An 18,365-nucleotide genomic window follows, 5' to 3' on the forward strand; every position below is an offset into this window, starting at 1 on the left:
GGATCTAGTGGCCTGTTATAAACTAGTCAGGGGGGATCAGCAGGCATTGGGGGAGTCCCTGTTCCCCTGAGCACTGCCAGGAGTGACTAGAAATAACGGTCACAAGCTGGCAGAGGGTAGATTTAGGCTAGATATCAGCAGGTGCTACTTCACAGCCAGGGCAGCTAGGATCTGGAAACAACTTCCAAGAGAAGTGGTGCTGGCTCCTACCCTGGGGGTCTTTAAGAGGAGGCTAGATGTACACCTTCCTGGGGTCATTTGACCACAGTACTCTTTCCTGCCATGGCAGGGGGTCGGACTCGATGATCTGCTCAGGTTCCTTCCGACCCTAGAAACTATGAAACTATGAGGAAGCAAGGGGTGGTGGCAGTGGTTGGAGATACCCACCTGCTGACCTGACCTGTTGTCTTGGGAGGTCTGCTGCTTGCCCAGACCCCAGATTCAAGATGTCATGGTAGAATTACCAAGATTCATCCAGTCCCCTGATTACTAGGCCTGTGTGGATAGGGAAGTATTCAATTTGGATTCGGCCGACACGGAGGACAGCAATTCAATTCGGATCACTGTCCTGAATTGATTCAGTTAAATCAGATTCGGAAGATTTAGAGAGATTCAGCCATAGACTATAATGTCATTTTTTTGGGATGATTTGGATAAAAAATGCAGGGGTAGTAACCCCTTCTGAGGGCATGAAGCCTGCCAAGTTCCAAGGAGATAGGTGCAGGGGTTTCACTGCCAGTGAAAACACAGCTTTCTTTTTAAAAAGTGTGTGTGTGGGGGGGGGAGAACCCAAGAACAAATTTAAATTGAAATAAATGGACTGGATAGGGATAAGTAGAGGGATTCTAGTTAGTAAGTGAATTCCAATCCTTTTCAAAAACAAAAAGTAGCAGGAGACTGACTAGATAGGAAGCCAAGCCAGCCCAGTACCTTTCAGACACTATTGCTCAGGCAGAAACAGCTTACAAAAGGCACAGAAAGCCTACAGACAGAGGGTTATATGCTATTTCTATGTCCCTCCCCCAGAGCACTGTGATTGGAAGGAGACTCAGGGAGAGATCAGTGTCACTGACCAGCTACAGCTGTTAGTTTTTCCCCCACACCCCTCTCCCTCGTCTCAGTTTGTTCCCCTGAAAGACTGCTATCCAAATTGCCAAATCTTTTCTGAACTGATTTGGAGGCTCCAAATTGGAGGGTTTTTTTCCTTCTCCCAATTCGATTTGGATTCGGTAATTCAGCCTCCAAACTGGGCCAAATCTTCTCCGAATCAAATCATAGACCAAAGCTTTGCACACCCTTACCGCTCATCCATGTGGGCACCAACAGTATTGTCAGGGGTGACCCTGAGCAGATCAAAAGTGACTATAGGGTTCTGGGTACAAGAGTGAAGGGGACAAGGGCTCAGGTGGTGTTCTCCTGGGTCCTGCAGATCAATGCATAGCTGTGCAAATGGGTGTTGCCAGCAGAGCTTTGGCTGCTTTGACCACAGGATGTTGTTCCAAGATTGCTAGAAAGAGATGGGATCCACCTGACAAAAAGAGGGAAGAGCATCTTCACAGACAGGCTCACTAACCTAGTGAGGAAAGCTTTAAACTAGGTTCACTGGGAATGGAGAACAAAACCCTGAGGTAAATGGGGAAGTGGGTGACCTGGAGGAAGCACATCCAGGAGAGGGCAACAGGGGGAAGGCCTTTTCATTCTTGCTGAGAAAGCAGGGCAAACAGCTAGTTACTCAGGTGTCTGCAAGTGAATGCCCGGAGCCTGGGAAACAAGCAGGAAGAATTGGAAATCCTTGCACTGTCATGGAACTATGACAGGATTGAAATAACAGACTCGGTGGGACAGCTTGCGTAACTAGAATACTATCATAAATGGATAAACTGTTCAGGAAGGACAGACAAGGGCGAAAAGGAGGAGGACTTGTGCTTTATGTAAAAGAATTCTAAGACTGCTCAGAGCTCCAGTATGAAACTGGAGAGAGGCCTGTTGACAGTGCCTGAGTTAAGGTCAAAGGGTACAGCAACAAGGGTGATGTCATGGTGGGTGTGTGCTATAGGCCACCAGACCAGGAGGATAAGGTGGATGAGGCTTTCTTCCAAACAGCTAGCAGAAGTTTTCTGAGAACCAGGGTCTGTGATCATCAGGGACTTCAATCATTGTGAGATCTGCTGGGAGGCCAATACGGCAGTGCATAGGCAATCCAGTAAGTTTCTGGACAGTGTTGGGGACAACTTCCTGACACAAGTGTTGAAGAGGCCAACTAGGGAAAACATGCCTTTCTTGATCTACTGTTCACAACAGGAAAGAATTAGTGGGGAACATAGAAGTGGATGACAACTTGGGCAGTTGCAACCACAAGATGACTGAGTTCAGAAACCTGAGGAAAGGATGATCTTCCAAGGTCCCTTCGAGCCCTAATGTCTATGAAATCTATGACAGACAGCAGAAGCAGGGGAAGGGCTCTGGACTTCAGAAAAGCAGATGTCGACTCACTCAGGAAACTCATGGGCAGGATCCTCTGGCAGGCCAGTCTGAGGGGGAAAAGGAGTCCAAGACCGCAGACTGTACTTTAAAGAAACCTTACTGAGGACACAGGAATGAATCATCCCAATGCACAGGAAGACTAGCAAGTATGGTAGAAGTCTAGCTTGGATTAGTAGGGAACTCTTCAGTGAGCTAAGACATAAAAAGGAAGCTTAAGAGAAGTGGAAACTTGGAAGAACAACAAGGAAGGACTGTAAAAGTATTAATCAGACATGCAGGGATGAAATCAGGAAGGCCAAAACACAGTTGGAGTTGCAGCTAGCAAGGGGCATGAAGGGTTTCTACAAGTATGTCAACAAAAGGAAGATCAGGGAAAGTGTGGGTCCCTTACTGAATGAGAGAGGTGACACTGACAAATGAGGAGGAAAAGATTGAAGTACTCAATACCTTTTTTACTTCACAGGCAAGGTCAGCTCCCAGATTACCACACCTAGCAGCACAGTTTGGGGAAGAGGTGAGCAACCCACAATAGTGAAAGACCAGGTTACAGATTGTTTAGAAAAGCTGGATATGTCCATGGGCAGACACAATGTACCCAAGGATGCTGAGGGAGTTGATTGATGCAACTGCAGAGCCGTTATCTGGTCATTATCTTTGAAAACTCATGGCAACTGGGGGAGGTCTCAGGTAACTGGAAAAGGATAAATATAGGACACGTCTTTAAGAAAGAGAAGGAAAATGTGGGGAACTACAGACTAGTCAGCCTCACCTCATTCCCTGGAAAAATCATGGAGCAGGTCCTCAAAGAATCCATTTCTAACCATTTGGAAGAGAAAAAGGTGATTGGTGAATCCATGTTGGCTGGTCCTAATCTGACCAACCTGATTAGCTTCTATGATGAGAAGTCTGATTCTGTGGATGCGGGGATACCAGCAGACATGATCTACCTCGACTTCAGCAAGCCTTTTGCTAGTGTCCCACAACATTCTTACAAACAAACTAAGGAAGTATGGGCTAGTTGAATGGACTGCAAGGTGGATAGAAAACTGGCTGTTTTTTTGGTGTCTGTGGGTAGTCAATGGCTCAGTGTCTATTTGGCAGCTGGTATCAAGTAGATTGCCCCAGGGGTCAGTCTTGGGGCCAGTTTTACTCAATATCTTCATCAACGACCTAGAACAGGGATTTTCAACTTGGATCATTGTATCCCAGCTGCCCTGGGCAGCTGAATTTCAAGCAATGTACCCTCAGGCACCAAGCTGGGGGGGAGGGGTGGAATGCAGCTGGACATGAAGCTGGGGAGAGGATAGCGTATGGCCAGATGCTATGCTGCCACTCCCCCACCCCCAGCTTGTGGCCAAATGCAGAGCAGCAGCAGCCACCATGTGCAAGCTTCCCTCACCCCCTGCATCCAGCCAGGCAGGCGGAGCTTGCATGGCAACACGGGACGATGCATGGCAGCACTCTGTCCCCACCCACACATACCCCTAGGGCCTTCTCAATTACCCCCAGGGGTATGTTTACCCCCAGCTGACAACCCCTAGAAGATGGGATGTGCACCTTCAGCAGGTCTGACACCAAGCTGGGTTGGAGTAGTGGATATGCTGGAGGGTAGGGCTAGGAGTCAGAGAGACCTCAACAAATTGGAGGATTGCACAAAAAAATCTCATGAGGTTCAGTAAGGACAAGTGCAAAATCCTGCAGTTAGGATGGAACAATCCCATGATCTGGTATAGGGTGGGGACCGTCTGACTAAGCAGCAGCTCTTCAGAAAAGGACCTGGTGTTACAAAATACTCTAAGCTGGATATTAGTCAACAACATGCCCTTGCCATGAAGAAGGCTAACAGCATACTGGGCTGCATTAGGAGAAGCCCTGCCAGCGGATCAAAGGAAGTGATTCTTCCCCTTTATTTGGCACTGGTGAGGCCACATCTGAAGTTCTGTGTCCAGTTTTGGGGCCCCCCACTACAGAAAGGTTGTGGACAAATTGGAGGGAGTGCAGCAGAGGACAACAAAAATGGTTAAGGGGCTGGGGCACATGACTTATGAGAAAGGGCTGAGGGAACTAGGCTTATTTAGTCTGGAGAAGACTGAAAGGGGAATTAACAGCACCCTTCAACTACCTAAAGGGTGGTTCCAAAAATGATGGAACTAGATTTTTCTCAGTGGTAGCAGGTGACAGAACAAGGAGCAATGGGCTCAAGTTGCAGCAAGGGAAGTTTAGGTTAAATATTAGGAAAAACTTTGTCAGTAGGAGGGTAGTAAAGCACTGGAAGAAGCTACCCAGAGAGGTTGTGGGTAGCCATTCTCCTTCCTTGGAGGTTTTTAAGACCTGGCTAGACAAAGCCTTGTCTGGGATGATATAGTTGGGGATGGTCTTGCTTTGAGCAGGGGGTTAAGTCATCAATTTAGATGAACTCCTGAGGTCCCTTCCAACCCTAATTTTCTTTGAATCTGTCAGAGTTAGATAAGCTTTTGGGTATCAAAGCACCCCTCCTCAAGACACTGAGAAAGAAATAGGCACTTTGGAGCTAAACAGCAGATGGAACAAAGGCTTGTGTAAAACTTAATATCTAAAAAAAGCAGGAGAGAAGATAAATTATCAGGTAGCCAACAGACTACAAAGGTATAACAAAAACCTGATGACTGAAAAGCAAGATCGCCTTCAGAGGTTAAAAGGACCCTCCTGAAGTGCAGAGATTAGCAAGTATCAGGTTGATTATAATGGACCATAAAGTTACTGTAGATGATAAGTATCCAATAAACTAATGAATTTTTGTTCCTAGGCTTGTCTCTTGAAATTATTTTGTAAATTTCCCTTAAGCACAAGGAGAAAGGGAGTGATTATTCTGTGAAACATGGTCTACCTATGTTCTACTGTGTCTGTTAGTATGGGAGTTAATGAGAGTTAGTGGAGGGGTAGCTAACACAGGAGTTAGTGTGAAGTAACACATCCTAGTGTATTTGGTGGTAACACAGCTGGGTACCCAAGCCAAATGGAGGAGAGGGGGGAAAAAAATCAAATAGATCTAGAGAAGATGATAAATGTATTTTTATGCAGCAAGGAAGCTATCAAAAACAAAAGTAATCCAAGACACACAGGTATTCTTTCTTTCTTTAAACATTTTAATAAATATTAAACAGTCTCCGCCGGTTTCCATGTCTACTTTACAAGCCATAATTGGAGGAACACTCAAAAGTAAATATTCCAAACTCATTACAGGTTTCAATACAATCAACATAAAGTCCATTTCCTTTGCATGGATAAACACACTCATTTAAACTATTAAAATGAAATAAGTTAAAATTGTATTTGGAATGTCAGAAAGCAGGTCTGATATTTATACATTCAAAGTATTTTATAAAACTTGGAATTTGTATTCTAAAAGGGTGAAAATATTTTCACCGTGTTTTTTGTCCAATCTTCCTCACTAAAACCAACAGAAAATATCTTCAATTCAATGTAATAGTTACCCTGTACAGCTTTCAAAGTATATAGATATTGGCTGTATTAGCATCTCTTTCCAATATTCGGACTTCAAAAAGATATCATTGTGTTTTCTTCTTTGAACAATAATACCTTAGAAGTAGACCATGAAAACCAGACCACCCTAGTTCGCAAACATTTGTTTTTTCTATCCAAGTGTTCCACAAACCACTGAATACATTAAATAGTATTTTCCTTAAGGACAATGTTGACCAACTCTTGCAACAGGAGTGGTTTCTCTCTCTTTCAACCACAAGGAAGTTCAAAGCTAAAATCAGGCAGCCCTAGCATAATAAAATAGCATGCAGCCAGGCAACCAGAGACAGCCCTTTAATTATAAATAATTACAATATAACCTCTCTGTATTAAAGAAATGATACATGAAGTTAAAAAGTCCAGGTCACTTAAATCTCTTCATTGCGAAGAACCATGCAGACATTAACTGATCAACAGGGAGTTTTGTAAAAAGATCTGAGAAGTAGTTGTCTGTTAGCCTGATGCGAGGCACAAGCCAGGGAAGGGTGGCACCTTAGAGATATTAACTGATTCAGAGGGGCATAAATTTTCAGAGGCAACAGAATACTTTGTTAGATGCTATCACCTAATAAAGTTTATGTCTCTGATCTTGTAATCTGATAATAAGGGCTACAACTAAAAAAAGGTAGGAGTTTATCCAGAGACAAACAAAATCCAGCAGCAAGACGACGCATTTGCTGATTCCACTGACTTTTCCTACTGCAGCTCTTGGCATTAAATCCCCACCTGACACATACAGAGGTACTGAATGCTCCAGACAGAAATCATCATTTTCTGAGACTTGCTATGGTAAGGAAACAAAAATGCAGCTGAGTCTCCATTTATTTAAAGTAGGAAAAAACATCAGTTATTCAGAAAGGGCCATGGGACCAAGTCTTGAAGTACATTCTCGAATATAGATTAAAAAATATATCGGCAAGTGCTCACCCACATTTGAAAGAAACAGTATTGACAAATTCTCCTCCCATAGACTTTTGCCGCACATAGACTACAGGATTATCCTTTCAAGCCTCAAAGCCCTCATTTTAAGGAGAAAAACTCAAACTCTGACTACTCCCCGGAGACAGCTATAATCTTGCTGTACGTAAGCGGAAATGCTACATTCTTTACTCAAGCAAAATTCCCAATAAGTAAGGGTTGCAGAACGTGGTTTGCTGAATTTATGCAATAAACTTACTACTTACCTTTCCAGGCTCCCATAATAGCTTTGCTCCTTCCTCAAGGTCAAATATCTGGCAGGTCTTCAACTCATCTTTTCAGAAGCATGAATAGGCTCTGCAAAGCAGAACAATACCTGCATACCTCACTCTTAATTTCATTATTTTAACAACCTCTCTTAACATAACCAGCTCCCAACCCCTACATTTCCAGCTTAAATTTTTAAGTAACTTCTCCAATTATACGTATGATCTAACTGGAGGAAATGTACAAATATTAACATAATAAATGTAAATAAGAATAGAAAAGAGATTTATAAGTACCTAAAGACTACCTATTTGTGATCTATCACAGTTGTTCACCGGTTACAAGATTATTTAAATTTTAAAAAAGAATGGCTTCTCTATAGAATACATGATGGGGAAGAAAAGAAAAAAAAAAAAAAAACACACAAGCAAAGAACTTAAAATGTTTGAACTAATTTTTACATAAAAATCCAATCTATCCTCTTTTCCTGTAACCTCCAACATGAAATGTCACTGTTTTCCTGGGAGGACAAGGACTTTTAATCTGGTGCACTGATGAGATACAAGTTGTACTTAAAATAAATCTTTTAGTTTCAAAAAGTAATTTTAAAAGGTTATTACGCAATTCTTCTTCTAAAAGGCAAATTATGCAAAAATGGGCCTAATTAACAATTCTTCTCCTTACACTTTCCTACTCCTTTTAGGTTTACAGAATCAAAAAGAACTGTACGAGTGAGCTGGATTTTTTTAGTTTGTGCATCACTTACAGATTTGTAAAGCAAGGCCCCAATTTCTTACCCCCATTAAAGAGCCTTTAGTACTGAGTAATAAATCTGAGTCCCTTCTCCCCCAGTTATAAATATTATCTAAAGATGTAACTTTAGATTACCCAGCTCCAAACAGGCAGACAGGTTTTTCACCATACATTCAAGTTGCGTAGTAGAAAGCATATGCACTTCTGCTAACATTGTTTTCTTAGTTTCCTATTCCCCAGTGGCCATGCTGCAAGACAAGAGATTGCATGGGTGGTAAAAGGCAAACAATTTAATTATCACGAGTCAGACCAATGCATCTTATTTCCAAATGGATGAACACTAGCATCCAGATGGCATAGATTAGATTTGTAAACTGCACGCACCCATGACTGGAATCCATGGCAGGCACAAGTTCTTCTTCATTAAAAAAAAGGGAGAAAGGGTTCATTCAGCTTCTAGGGCCAACAGGAACAGGAAGCAAAACCAGCTCAGATTTATAAGGGATGAACAGGAGGAAAATACCACCAAAGAGAAGGGCTGACTGGAAAATTCAGGATTTTTTTGGTGCTCAAAACGGCCTGGCCCACAAAATGACACTTGAAGAGGATGAGGGCCAGACTTCTGCAGGCATTCACCCCCTACCCCTTCCTAAATTCATACCAAAGATGCATAAAACAAGCCCCTGCAGTACTCTTAGCAGGGCATGTTGCTGGGGTGAGGAAGCCAGAGGATCCCACTGATGGAGCTGAGAATGCATCTGTGTGAATCTGAAAGCATTTCTATGAGCCCATAAAACTGCTGCCCTTGGTCACCAAGCACTGGTGGAGCCTGCCAGGCCCTTCTCCCAGCACCGTACCTAGACTCCTGGCAGCCCTGGGCAAACGTTTAGTATATGGCCCCCAGTTGCCAGAGATAATGATAATAATAATCAAACAATGGGGAAAAAATTAACAATTTCAGGCCCCCTTTCTGCCCGGCTCTGGGCATCCACCCCACTTGCTCGTGCCTGTGTCCAGCCTTGCCTTCTCCCCATATCATTGAAACTCTCCTCGACCCGCCGCCTGGAGGGATTCGAGGCCCCAAGCAGAGCACGGCCCGGCCAGAGGGGACTGCTGGGCCTTCACCAAGCGGCCCAGGGGCAGGGGAGGGCAGAACGGCGGCCCCCGCTGGGCTCAGTGGCAGCAGACCAGTGGCCGCCGTCGCTGTTCCCAGCGCAGCGCGAGATAAGGTCCCCACAAGCAAGCACAGCCCGGGCCCGCCCCCCCGACACGTGGCGACCGCTGCTCACTTGTGTGGCGCCGCTCGCCCGCCCGCCCGCCCGCGGAGGAGGGAGCACTAAGCCGCCAGGCCCTACCCCGCGAGGAAACGCCTGCAGAATTGTGAGCCGCTCCAGCCGCCGTCGTTTCCGCGTAACCCGTCACCGCCGCCAGCTGGGCACCGCCCGGGCCCCGCGCCCCCTGCATGGTGTCCTCCCTGGACGCCGCCGCGCTCCTCCTCCTCCTGCTGCTGCTCCTGCTTCGGCTCACCAGGCAGACCGCCGCGGGCTGGCGCAGGCGGCTCACAACCCCCGTCAGCCTCCTGGTCGTGGCCGGCTCTGGTGAGTGGCAGAGGGACGCGGGCACCGAGCGGCCTTGGCACCGCGAACTGCAACTCCCATGGTGCAGCGCGCCCTGGGGCACACTGGGAAATGTGAGCAAGAGGGGAGCAGGTGTCTACTACAGGGCAGCGCCTCGTCGCGGTGCATGCTGGGGCGCCCCAGGTCCTATTGCCGCGCAGCAGCGTTGCCAGGGGGACGCTGTGCCAGCTCTTCAACCCGTGTGAGATGCACTATCAATAGTAGTGACATCGTCCAAAATGTACCGGGGTGCAGGTGGTAGTGCTAGATAAGGACACAGGCAGGCAAGGTCTTTTGGGGAAATGCGAGTGATCTCTTTTATTAGGACCAATTAACTAGTTGGGAAAATTGTTCTGACGCTAGACTGGCAACAATGCCTCATGAAAAGTGTTTGTACCCGGAAGCTGGCAGAAAATAAATTTTCCAGCTAGTTAGTTGGTCTAATAAAAGAGATTGCATTTACCCAAAGAACCTCGCCTGCCAAATGTGTGATAATTTTGGAGGCAGCTAATTGATGCAGCATATGTAAAACCCAAGTCACTCTCAGGGAGTCGGGTTTGCTGTTTACTTTCTTATGACTGCTTGCCTCAAAATAAAAAAAATGCTTCAACTTTGATGACCCAGGTCTCTCTCACTCACTGGTGCCTTACAGTGAGCAATATATGGGCAGTCCTTGATTTACGACTTTTGGAGTTATGACAAACGGCACTTGCACCCTTTAGAAATTAACACCCTGTTCTGAGGTTCTGTCACAGGTTTTGATTTTGAAGCCGGATACTACTGCATCCAGCTGGTAAGTCTGTTATGGTGGTAGGAGAGGGGGGAAGGAAGGTGCATGGGTGGGGCAGATCAATGCCCCCACCATGAGGGAGGGAGGGAGGGAAGGGCAGGGGCTAGGACGGGCTGGGGCAAGCACTGCCCAGCCTGGATGGGGGGCACATGGGGCGGCACTGTGGCTTGTCTGGGGTGGGGGGAGCTCCTGCCACTGGTCTGGGAGCTGCTTATCTGGCAGCTCATCCAGCTGTTCCCACCACTCATCCAGGAGGAGCGTGGGGTGGGCGGGGCTGCACCCAGCTGCACTCTGGGTGGGTGGCAGCAGCGCTGGGAGTGGGGACTATGCCATGCTGCTACTTGCCCAGCTGGGGAAGGGCAGACACTGGATGGAGCGGTGCACAGCAGCAGGAGCCACCCCTCGCACTGCCCAAGATGAGTCACAGCTCCATCCCATGCCCACGCTGGTCGGGCTGGGCAAGCAGAAGGAGGGCATGGAGGGGGGTGCCCCATTGGGATGGGGCAGACAGCAGAATAGGGGCTATGGGGGGTACAGCCACCCAAAACTTCACTGTAGCCCCCCCCATATCCCTCATCACATGCCCAGAGTGCAGCCTGGTACCACAGCCCAGTACCGCAGCCCGGTGCAGCCTCTCCCACCCTGCACAGATTCGGGGGGCACCCTCCCATGTCTATCCAGGGGAGCAGCAGGAGCAGTGGTGGGAGCCACCAGATAAGCAGCTCCCAGGCCAGCAGCGCACAGCAGTGGGAGCCCCTGCCCCCCTGCATAGTGCCCTTTGGATAAGCTGTGGCTCTGTCCCGCACCCCAGCTCTGCCCTAGCCCCTGCCCTTCCCTCCCTCACCATGGGGGCATTGATCTGCCCCCCCACCTTCCACCACAACAGGCTTACCAGCTGGATGCAGTTGTATACAGCATCATAAAGAAACCAATCCCCCATTTATAACACTGTTCCTGTGGGAAAATTAGTTCCAAGTTATGACATTTCGACTTAAGACACAGTTTTCAGGAACCAATCGTGTTGTAAGTCTGAGGACTGCCTGTAAAGTAAATAAAAAGAAGACTTATTTGCATGCTTATTTGCACTTTTTTCCCAGTGTATGGCAGTTTTTTAGCAAATAGGATAATTTTGAGCTTCCAATATGATAATTTCATATTTAAGCCCTGGCAACACTGGTGCATGGGGAGTGGGGAACTGAGAGAGAAAGAGGGGACCAGGGGCAGAGTGTGGGAAATGCCCCACTCACACTCGCTTGCCTGAGTCTGCCCCAGCGCGGTAGCTGGTCTGCTAAAAGTCAGTGTCCACGGAAATCCCTGCCTGTCCTTTAGCTCCTGAACCACCCCATTACCTCATGGCTCCAGCACGGCCTGCAGATGTGAGGCTGTGTGGGGTTCACAGCACATGGAGCAGGGGCTGCTGGGGTAGCAAGCCCAGAAGGGGATGCAGGGGCAAGCACAGGAATCTGAAAGGAGCTGAAAGGGCTGGTATTCTTTGCTCCACTCTGCCCCAGCCTGCTATGAGCCCTTGGGCTTTTTACTTGTCAAGAGAAGGCAAGAAGGGGTGTCAGGATACTGTCTAGTCCACTGGTTCTCAACCTTTTTTGGACCAGAACCCATTTGTAAACATCAACAGCCAGTTCCAAGCCACTGCTCCTCACTCCTTTAGGCAGGGTTACCATAAATCTGGGTTTTCCTAGCCATGTCCTCTTCTTAGACCCTCCGATCTCTGTTCAGATGTTTTTTGAAATATGAACTGATGTCCAGGATTTTGTTCTGCTGCACTGGGAGGAGCAGGGGGAGGGTGATTGGAGGCAGTGGGCACATGCGTGTCTGTGCATGCACACACGTGGCTGGCATGCAGCCAGGCAGGGTGGTGGGAGTAGCTCTGGCAGCTTGATGCAGGTAAGTCTAGAGGGTGGGGTTGGATGGCCAGGGCTTGGAGACTGTCCGGAGGGCTGTGGGGGCGAGGGGAGCAGGGGTGGGTGAAGGGGATGGAAGTGTGAGGAGGGTGGATGCTTGCTAGCACTGGGGCTGTGGCAGGGCAGGGAGGGTGGGAGGTAGCCCAGTGCTCCAACAGCAGGGAAAGGAGCTGGCAGGGCCCTTTGAGGTCATCAGGGAGCTATGTGGACAGGCCGGGCTGGTGGCAGGGCCAGGCTAGCAGGGAGATACTACTGGGGTGCGGGAGGTGTAGCCAAGTAGCTGCCTGATGACCTGGCACAGTGTGGGAGCCCCAGCCCAGACCAGGGGATGCCATAGGCATCCCCTCCTCCCTCCTACCCATGCCAGGGCTGGACTCGCTCTGCTGCTGCCCACACAAATCAATTGTCGTGCTCCAGCCTGGTCAGGATGCGGACAGCTGCCCCCTCAGGCAGGGCTGGGAGGATCAGGGGGATGCAGGTCAGGAGTGAGGGGCACCAGCATGACCTGGTGTGGGGGATGAGGGTCTGTGAGTTGAGTGAGGAGCATCAGCAGGAACTAGGGGGCTGTGGGTTGGGACTGAGGGGCACCAGCATAGCTTGGGTGGGGGAGGGAAGCAGCAGGGCCAGGGGTCTGTGGGTCAGGAGTGAGGGGCAGCAGCAAGGACAGAGTCTGCATGTTGGGACTGGCAGAGCCAGGGGGCTGTGGGTGGGGAGCAAGGTTTTCACCTGACAGGTGTCCTCTTTTATAGAACTGGAAATAAGGTAACCTATCCACAGTCTCCCAGTGTGGGGGGGCCCAAACACCCCTTGCAGGCTGGAACTCTGCCAGCATACAAGGGAAAAGCCATGGTTTCACACATTTTTCTCCTTTAAAAGACAATCCATTTTTAAAGTTTGTTTGTGCCACTTTCATATATTCTTGTGACCCACTTTTGGGTCACGACCCATAGATTGAAAAACTCTGCTCTAGTCCACCCTTCTTCCATGAGTCAGGATCAAGGCTACAGCTTAAACCAGGGGTTTTCAACCAGGTGGTTCTTTTTAACATCTTTATCAATGATGTGGACATTGGTGTCAGAAGTGCACTGGCTAAGTTCACCGATGACACTAAACTTTGGGGAATAGCATCCACACCGGAGGAAAGGCTAATGATGCAGGCTGACCTAGATAAACTTAGTAAGTGGGCGGATACTAATCTGATGACGTTCAATATAGATAAATGTAAGGTACTCCACCTTGAGAGAAAAACCTGCAGGATTCTTACAGACTCAGCAGCTCTATGCTTGCTAGCACCACGACTGAAAGACTTGGGGGTCATGATTGACCACAAGATGAATATGAGCCACCAATGCGATGTTGCAGCTGGCAAAGCAAACAATAGTCTGGCTTGCATCCATAGATGCTTCTCAAGTAAATCTCAGGATGTCATCCTCCTGCTGTACTTGGCCTTAGTGAGGCCAGAGTTTGAGTACTGCATCCAGTTCTGGGCTCCACAATTCAAGAAGGATGTTGAGCAGCCGACTGACAAGTGGGGGGCCGCATGCAGCAGCAAAACCAGAAACACTGACAGCAAAACCAGGAGTGCCAGCAGCTAAACTGAAAGAGTCTCTGCTTCTCCGCATCACTGCCGTTTACTCCCTGGGGCCTTCCCAGGTACCCCTGGTTGACAACCCCTGGCTTAGACATCTGTCGGGGGACCAACTGCTTCTTGCCCTGCCTTCACTGGGCAAGAACAATCACATCACATCTTCTGTGTGGAGGATCTAGACTTTGAAGAGTGGTGTCCAGGGGTTGTCAACCAGAAGTTTACTAATAGGCCAGGGGTGTATTATTCAGCTGAAGATTGAAGGGAAAAAAAGGTAGCTTCCCTGAAAAAAGTTGAAAAAATCTGCAGGGCTGTGAACTATGAGCTTCAATACCAGGAGCAGTTCACAGGCAGCAGAACAAAGGCTAGCTTGAAAAAAGTCTTTTTGAAAAAAGAGAGGGTTGTTAACACCCGTGGAGTGGACAGTTTAGAAGGAATCAGGTAGATTATAGTGAGCCATGAAGTCAATTGACTCCCTCACTGCCTAAAAAGAAATACTGTTGCTACTGGTGGGCAATTGGTTTAAAAAACTGAGGGGAGGGGGGCAGGAATCTTGGGGACTGCAACTGCACCAGTGCACCCCCCACTGGATCCATCCCTGATCCTCTGTAACTTTTTTTCTCACACACTCCTCTTTTCTAGACTACAGAAACCTGTTTTTCAGCCTTTCCACATAGGGCATGTTTTCTAACCCTCTCCCATCCTTGCTGCTGTTTTCTAGGGTCTCCAATTTGTCTGTATCACTCGTTAAATGTAGCATTCACAAGTGGGTTCAGTATTCTGGCTGAGGCTTCAGCAGTTAAGTATAATAAAACAATTACCTGCTTGGTCTTGCATACATTGCTTCTGTTAGTACAAGCCAGAATGTCATTCATCTTTTCTTTGCAACAGCATCACACTGCTTATACATTCAGTTAGTAATTCAGTGTAATTCCTAGGTCCATTTTTGCAGAACAGCTGCCTAACCCAGTGGTTCTCACAGTCTTGGCCCCACAAGACAAATTAATAGCACAGGGGACAGTCCATGGGCCAGATTGGACCCCATATAGCCCCCACCCAGCTGTGATTGGCCTTTGGAGCCCTGCCCTGTCCCCACCCAGCCGTGCATACCAGGATCAGGCCCAAACTGCCATATCTAGCATGCATAGCCACACCCTGTGGGACTCCCCGCATATCTTTGGGGAGCCCCCACGCTGAGTGACAGTGTTGGGGGCCAGATCTGGCCCGGGCACCAAAGGTTGGGCACCCCTGACCTAGGCAGTTAATCCACACTTTTTATTTGTCTACTTCAATGTTTTGGCCCCATGGGCCAGACGAGTGGTGCAAGGCCAAGCTGCAGGTCAGACTGGACCCTCTGCAGCAGGATCAGGACCTGCACCACCTCTCACACACCAGAATCAGGCCCCACATGCCATGTCTGCCCAGTCCCACACTCTGGGATTGGGCTTTGGAGCCCCAAGGTAAGATCAGGCCTCATATTGCCCCTCACATGCTGGGGTAAAGGTCTGGGTTCCTGCCCTATCCCTATGCACTGAGATCTGGCCCTGCAGTGCCCTGAATGCCTAGTCTAGCACAGTAGGCCACAGCCCACAGGGCTCCGCATGGATCAGTGGGGAGCCCTACAGGCGAGGTAACAAGGGGCTGGGGTTTAAGCCCTCTATGTATTTGTTTTTTTCAAGTCTGGTACTTTATACTTGTTCTTATTGAGTTTCACCTTACTGATTTCAGACTGTTTTGCCTAGATCATATTGAATTATGTAATCCTATTCTTGAAAAGCTTGAAACCCCTTTCAGCATTTTGTCACCTGCAAATTATGTTTTCCAACTCATGAAAATACTGAGTGATATTGGTCAGAGGACAAACACATGTGGGTCTGCTGACAAGTCCTCCCAGTTTGATAGCAAATTGGTGCTAAGTACACTAACTACAGAATTTCAGCCGACTATACACTGACATTATAAGAACAAAATTTATCAGAACCATTTGGTTTGTGTCTTACATCTCATGGCGAAGTGGAAATAATTAGGGCCTCAGTCCTGCAAACACTTATACATGTGCATAACTTTTCTTAAGCAGGTGCTTAAGTGGTTGCAGGAGCTAGACACAGGACAGTACTTTCCTAAAGCCTAGTCCTATATAGCAGTGGTTCTCAACCTTTTTTGCTCTAGGACCCATTTGCCAAGACAGATGGCTTGTCTCAACCCATACCCCCCTGGCTCTGCCGGTGCCTAACTCAAAGACCCCTACCAGCAACCCTCACCCCCAGGCCACAGCCCTGTGTCCCCCACACCCGCTGGGCCATGCTGGTGCCCCTCACTCCCAATCTACAGTCCCCTGCCCCACTAGCTCTGCCAGAGGATACCTCCAGCTGCCCCCATCCCACTTGGGCCAGAGTGTGAGTGCTGACCCTTGCATGTATGGGCAACAGCCCCATGATGCCTGCCCAGGCACACAGCTCCCCACTGTGAAGGATCACCCCCTCCTCCTTCCACTGCTGAAGGGTCAGGCATCTTCCCTGATCCCCACTCCCCCCTGCCCTGATGCAGCCCCACATCTGGCTGCCGTCCCCAGTACCTGCACACACATGCACACCAGCCCTCCAGACAGTCCCCCACTCCCCATACTCTTACCTGCATCCAGCGACAGGCTGTTCTTACAACCCAGCCTCACTGTATGCTGGCCACTTGCATCTGTGGCTGCAGATGCAGATGCACCTGCTGCTTCCTATCGTTACAAGCAACACTTGCAGGCTGGAATGCTGCCAGCATACAAGGTGAAACCCATGCTTTTGCAGGTTTTTCTGGGACTTCCTCATGACCCTTTCAAATATTCTTGTGAACCACTTTTAGGTCGTGACCCACCAGTTGAGAAATGCTGCTATATAACTTAGAACCATGGGTGGATCTAGAATTTGGAAAAGCAGCGTGCAAATGGTGAGGTGCACATCACACACAAAAACAACACCTATTTTTCTGTAGTTAAAAATAAACTAGAAACTTTACTAATATGCTAGGGGCCTAGGGCTGTATTATTCAGTGTAAAATTGAAGCAAAAACAATTATAACTTCATTTGAATGAGTTAAAAAATAGCCTGTGGGATGAAAAGGGATGGGCTATGAAATAGGAGCTTCATAACCAAGAGCAACTCACAGACAGCAGCCTTGCAGAACAAAGGACAGCTTGATTGGTGGAACATCAGGAGAATTAAAAAGGAGAGAGGATTGTTAACACCTCTGTTAACACTGGAATTAAGAGATTAAAAGCAATTAAATAGATTGTAGTGAACCAGGAAGTCAACTGACTCTCTCAGCACTGTCTGATTAGAAATACTGCTGCCACTGCCAGGCAGTTCATTTTAAACTTTTGGTGGACCAGGAATCAAAGTGGGGTGCAAGTACAGCAGTAGATGTCCCTCCCTTCCATTCTGCCCCCCAGATTCACCCTTGCTTAGAACTCATGGGGACTTCAGCTACTGTGTTTCACTTGGAGAACATGGTCACATTTGGTTACACTGCTCCATAGCACTGTACTTTGTGCATGTGAGCACAGCGAAACAACTCTGTTCCCTATTCAGTCATACTCATGAAATAAACTGGACATTTGAGAGTAAAGTATCTACTGTGCCTCTTCTCTATGGGCCTGTTTCAACTTAGTAGGAATCTTCTGCAAAATCTTTAACTTAAGTGGGAGTTGAATTAACATTCAGAGACAATCACTAATTAAATTGTGAGCTCCCATAACAGGATGGGTCATGTACCTAGCCATAATGTGCCAGTCTTGAAGGAAGAAGAAAAGTGATTATCTGTGTTAGTTTGTAATCAGGCAGAAAGTAGAGCAGTGTGGCACCTTAGAGCAGTGATTCTCAGCCAGGGTGCCACTAGATCATCCTTTGAAGGCTGCTGGGAGGAGTGAGGCAATAAGCCAGGTATGAGGAGGTAAGCAGAAAAGCGCAGGCTCAGGTTCAGTCCCTGGCTGGCTGTTCTCCTGCCCACACTACATGACCTGGCTTCAGGGAGATCGGCACCGTAATAAATAAGTTACAATATTTACTTGAATCTAAGATGAGCCCCCCTGGTCAGCATGGTATGAAGCTTCTCATCTTAGATTAGTGCACAAAGCAGGGGTGGAGGCAGGTGACTACTGTGGCTCTGACTGGCCCTGAGCCTGGGTTGAGGCCAGAGTCAGACCCACAGCAGCTCCTACACCCGACCCCACTTGCCTTCTGTAGCTTCTGCCCCCACATTCTGCCCTGTTCTTCTCCACCTTTTTGTTAGGTGCATCTTGGGTCCAGCTTGGTCTGGGTTCACCCCTAGGAACAGAGCACATGGAAATTCTGTCCCCTGCTTGGCCAGTCAGCAGCTCTGGCACAGCTGCATTGTCTGCCAGGCCAATCAGCTCTGACACTGCTTCATGACCTGGCAAGGGCTGAGCTATTTGCTATGCTCTGGGGGAAAAGAGAGCTTAAACAGCATCTGACAGTAAGGGGGGTGGGGGAGAAAGAGGCAGAGAC

The 18,365-nt window shown here is 48.1% G+C and overlaps 2 protein-coding genes across 4 annotated transcripts in view; one reads left to right on the forward strand and one right to left on the reverse strand.

Moving 5' to 3' along the window:
* TMEM56 (transmembrane protein 56) overlaps nt 1-9,372 on the reverse strand; it is a 63,098-nt gene extending 53,726 nt beyond the window's left edge. Inside the window, exons 1-3 of one of the 3 annotated variants that reach the window (XM_019531063.1) lie at nt 9,300-9,372; nt 8,080-8,192; nt 7,191-7,281 (exon numbers count right to left, since the gene is read on the reverse strand). The gene's annotated coding sequence lies outside the window, so the exon portion shown is untranslated. Of the gene's footprint in view, nt 1-7,190; nt 7,282-8,079; nt 8,193-9,233 lie in introns of all 3 variants that reach the window. The other 2 variants (XM_019531062.1, XM_019531064.1) reach the window with 2 other exon arrangements.
* Nucleotides 9,316-18,365, forward strand: part of ALG14 (ALG14, UDP-N-acetylglucosaminyltransferase subunit) — a 42,969-nt gene continuing 33,919 nt past the window's right edge. The window contains exon 1 of the mRNA XM_019531066.1: nt 9,316-9,542. Coding sequence (XP_019386611.1) covers nt 9,407-9,542 — 136 coding nt within the window. The 5' untranslated portion in view covers nt 9,316-9,406. The remainder of the gene's footprint in view (nt 9,543-18,365) is intronic.

The sequence above is a fragment of the Crocodylus porosus genome, unplaced genomic scaffold (genome assembly GCF_001723895.1).
Source record: "Crocodylus porosus isolate Cpor-Errol unplaced genomic scaffold, CroPor_comp1, whole genome shotgun sequence".
NCBI classification, from domain to species: domain Eukaryota; kingdom Metazoa; phylum Chordata; order Crocodylia; family Crocodylidae; genus Crocodylus; species Crocodylus porosus.